Genomic DNA, 3,841 nt, shown 5'->3' on the forward strand with positions numbered 1-3,841 from the left:
GTTGTCTGAGCAAGGGTTTTAAGGGTTATTGTAGAATATCCTGGGTTGGAAGGGACCCACAAGGATCATTGAAGTCCAACTCCTGGGTTGTGGTGTAGCCAATAGCTGCTTCAGTTCAGTAGACTTGCCTACTGCCAGGGAGTGAGCTGTGCCTCTGTGTGTGTGTCCCTACTCCCAGGCTGACAGAATCGGGCCTTTCTATGGTTGATTGGCACCTGGTGAAGGGGATGAAACCCCCACGAACACAGCAGGAGTGGGAAGCTGAGTTCCAGAAGTATCAGCAGTTCCCAGAGTTTAAAATGTGAGTGTGCAAAGATGGAAAAAGAGTGGGCTGAAAGCATCCCTTCTGTGACTGAGCCATTCAGGAAGCTCTTACAGAAAGGAAGATGTTTTCTAAAGTCACCAGGAAGGCACACAAAGCCTGCCTGGTGGTGGCTCCCTGGGCCCCTTCCTTTCCCTGAGGAAGGTGATCCCTTGTGGTGCAAAGTGCAGTGAAATGGTTCTTTGTTTTATTGTCCTTAACAGCCTGAACCACGACATGACACTGGCAGAGTTCAAGTTCATTTGGTACATGGAGTACTCACACCGCATGTGGGGCCGCATGGTGGGCCTCGCCTACATCCTGCCTGCTGCCTACTTCTGGCAAAGGGGCTGGCTCAGCCGCCCCATGAAGGGCCGTGTTCTGGCGCTCTGTGGGCTGGTCTGCTTCCAGGTGAGAGACTGTACTCACAGGGACTAGCAGCAAGGTCTTCTGCTGGAGCATAGCTGAGACAATGGGACTCATGACAGCTTGGGTGTGTCAGTGCTGGTAGCTGGCTGAAGGCAGAGCAAACAAGTTGCTTTGTCCCTAATGTTTATTGGGTCTGAACATTTGCTGCTGTACTGTCCGGCTCTAACCCCTCTCCTGTTTTGTTAGGGGCTGCTGGGATGGTACATGGTGAAGAGTGGGCTGGAAGAGAAGCCAGACTCCTATGACATTCCCCGGGTCAGTCAGTATCGTCTCGCAGCACATCTGGGCTCTGCGCTGGTTCTGTACTCTGCTAGCCTGTGGACAGGGCTGTCTTTGCTGCTTCCGCGACACAAGGTGTGGAGAGGTGTGTCAGGGGTCAAAAGCTCAGGGTGGTGTCTGTTCAGAGGGTTGGGGGTGTGGTAAGGAAAGGATGTGAAGGCTGATGGTGCTTCTGTTTTAGTATCTGTTCCTGACTCTGATCTAATACTCACAGAATACTTAGTGTTACAAAATATCCATCCTGTAGACCTCTTGGTTATGGGATGCTTAGTCTGTTGTTCTATCCAAAAGTGGTTAGTCTCAGAATTTGTGGAAACTCAGGCAGGGGTGTGCCTGTCTGGGCTAAATGGTTTGTGCCAATAACTGTCCTGTGGCCAGTTCAGCTTCTGCACAGGTTTGGACTTGATTAGCAGTGGCTTTGAGGAACCACTCAAGTGTGACTGCTGTATGGTGGTCTCTAGACTCCTTCTGTAAAATACAGGCCAACTCTTGGCCTATATATGCAGCAGAGGCTTTTCTTAGCTGCTGCTAACAGCACTGGAAATGTTTTGTGTTAATGATTTTTTTAATTTATTCTACAGTTGCCTGAAACACATCAGCTCCTTCGCTTGAGACAATATGCTCACGGCACTACAGCTCTCATTTTTCTTACTGCTCTCTCAGGTAAGGCTCTTTCTTTCTGCTGTCCCATTTGTGGCTCGTTTTTCTCTACTGTTTTGCTGCTTTTTTTTTTTTTTTTTTTTTTTTTTTTTTTTTTAAATTTCTGATCTGGCAGGGACTGTGAGCAACCCCATCACATTCTCTGGAAAAACTGCTGCTGTCAGGGAGCTTACAGTCAAGAACCTCCCTGACTAGTCTTTCCTGAGCAGGTGGAGATGCACCTTCCAGCTTGCCTGTGCTGTGTGATCTCTGTATATGTTTCTCAAAGAAATTCAGGATCAAGCTGAGCTCTTGCATCAGAGCTCTGCAACCTGGAGTGACATCTTAGCCTACTCTGGTAGTCTCATTTTTTGCTCTGGAATTGCAGGTGCCTTTGTGGCAGGGCTGGATGCTGGCCTTGTGTACAATTCCTTCCCCAAAATGGGTGAGCACTGGATCCCAGATGATCTCCTTGCCTTCTCCCCCATCCTGAGAAATATCTTTGAGAATCCTACAACGGTACAGTTTGATCACAGGATCTTGGTAAGTGCCGTCTTCCTGATATGTCTGGGCTGCTTCTTGGTTGCCTCCTGCAGCCAAGCTGTCCTCTTTGGGCCATGGTTCTGTCAGCTTGAGTGATTTCCAGGGTGTCCAAAGGGCCTGAGAGCATTTTACCAATGTGCTTCTGCAGGAAGAGGAAGTTTAGCATTCTTATTTATTTCCAGTGTGGCCTTCCTTAAGGACATCTTCTTCCTGCACAAATAACACATTCATTTTTTTTGTGTCTTCTTTTCCATAATGTGAGCTACAGTGTGGGGTAGCCCTTCCTATTGAAATGTTTGGGAAAACTGCGTGAAATAAACCTTGGAAATCCTGATATTGAATGCTTTCTCCAGCATTTGTGAACTTGCTTTACACAGTAGTGCCCTGTGAAATTGTCAGAGCAATCAGGATATGAAATACCAATGGTGGCACTGCTGTGGACTAAGCTGTGGCTAAGACTAAAAAGAAAGATTAAGTGACTTAGAAGAGGAATCACCTGAAGTGACCTGCATAGCAAGATTATGCTGGTGAACTGCAGCTGAGTGGTGAAAATTAGATCAGTTTTCCAGGTGACAGCTTCCACCTTTAATTGTCAAGGTGACAGCTGGGGAGAAGGGCATAATCCCTATTGACTTGAGTAAATTGGGGAAAACTGTTGGAAAGTAAAGCAGTAATTTGGAGCAAAAATGAAGCTCTCCATAACCGTAGTTGAATTTCAGGGTGGTTAATATGACAGTGTGGGAGCTCTGGGATTTGGTCATGGCTGTTCACATGTTTCTGTAGTTAAATACTGGTCACAGAATTTCTTTTACTACATGAAAGGAGCAACCAAAGGCCACTGCATCCATTTCTTTTGAACTTTTCATTGAAAGATGGTTGTTTTCCTTCCCTTCTGTAGGGAATTGCCTCTGTCACGGCTATCACAGCACTGTACCTCTTCTCACGGAAGATCCCACTCCCTCGTAGGGCCAAGTTGGCTGTGACTTCCTTATTGGCTGTAGCTTGTGTGCAGGTACTGAGGGTTTTTTCCCCCCATTACTCCTCTGTAGCACATTAACAAGATAGAGCTGGCTCCGGGTTGGATATGTGCTGAGTCCAAGAGCCTGGAGCTGAGAGGTGGAGCTGCCTAGACCTCACACCTCACTATAGTGCATGCACACTGAACTGGAGGGTGGGAAGTCCTGCTGTGGCCTTTATACACCATATGTTGTGCTGGGGATGGTATCCGTAGTGCATCCACAGCTGCCCTTACCACTTCTCCCTTCTTGGCAGGTGGGGCTGGGCATCAGCACCCTGCTGCTGTATGTCCCCACGCCCCTGGCCGCCACGCACCAGTCAGGCTCCCTGGCGCTGCTCAGCATGGCACTGTGGCTCATGAGCGAGCTCCGAAGAGTCCCCAAGTAACCCACTGGCGGGAGCCCTCCCGGGGGAACTGCACCGCGGGCCCAGAGGCGGCCGAGACTCCAGGGGCTGTGCCCCGGCCGAGCTGGCGCGGGGAGACGGCGGCGGGTGTAAGTGCGAGCTGTGTAACTAACATAAAGGCGTTTTGCGGAGCGGCTGCTGACTGGCTGCGTGCTCTTTTCCGGAGCAGGCCGAGGGATGCGGGCACGGGCAGGCTCTCCCCTCGGCGCCCCCTGCAGTCGGCGCGGA

At 49.7% G+C, this 3,841-nt stretch overlaps 1 protein-coding gene across 1 annotated transcript; it reads left to right on the top strand.

The window, feature by feature from the left end:
- The first annotated feature begins 180 nt into the window (after nucleotides 1-180).
- Nucleotides 181-3,744, top strand: LOC103802164 (cytochrome c oxidase assembly protein COX15 homolog). The gene is made up of 7 exons (XM_009074617.1): nucleotides 181-301; nucleotides 526-712; nucleotides 917-1,084; nucleotides 1,591-1,672; nucleotides 2,037-2,191; nucleotides 3,090-3,203; nucleotides 3,464-3,744. Exons 1-7 carry the CDS (start codon nucleotides 201-203, stop codon nucleotides 3,593-3,595), a joined length of 939 nt encoding a protein of 312 aa, XP_009072865.1. The 5' UTR covers nucleotides 181-200; the 3' UTR covers nucleotides 3,596-3,744.
- The last annotated feature ends 97 nt before the right edge of the window (nucleotides 3,745-3,841 follow it).

The sequence above is a fragment of the Acanthisitta chloris genome, unplaced genomic scaffold (genome assembly GCF_000695815.1).
Source record: "Acanthisitta chloris isolate BGI_N310 unplaced genomic scaffold, ASM69581v1 scaffold34875, whole genome shotgun sequence".
Classification (NCBI taxonomy): domain Eukaryota; kingdom Metazoa; phylum Chordata; class Aves; order Passeriformes; family Acanthisittidae; genus Acanthisitta; species Acanthisitta chloris.

Excerpts from the sequence above, each read along its gene's own strand:
- LOC103802164 (XM_009074617.1), top strand. The coding sequence starts at position 201 with ATGGTTGATTGGCACCTGGTGAAGGGGATGAAACCCCCACGAACACAG. Across the intron at positions 713-916 it reads GTGGGCTGGTCTGCTTCCAG|GGGCTGCTGGGATGGTACAT; the intron begins GTGAGAGACTGT and ends CTGTTTTGTTAG. Across the intron at positions 3,204-3,463 it reads TGGCTGTAGCTTGTGTGCAG|GTGGGGCTGGGCATCAGCAC; the intron begins GTACTGAGGGTT and ends CCTTCTTGGCAG.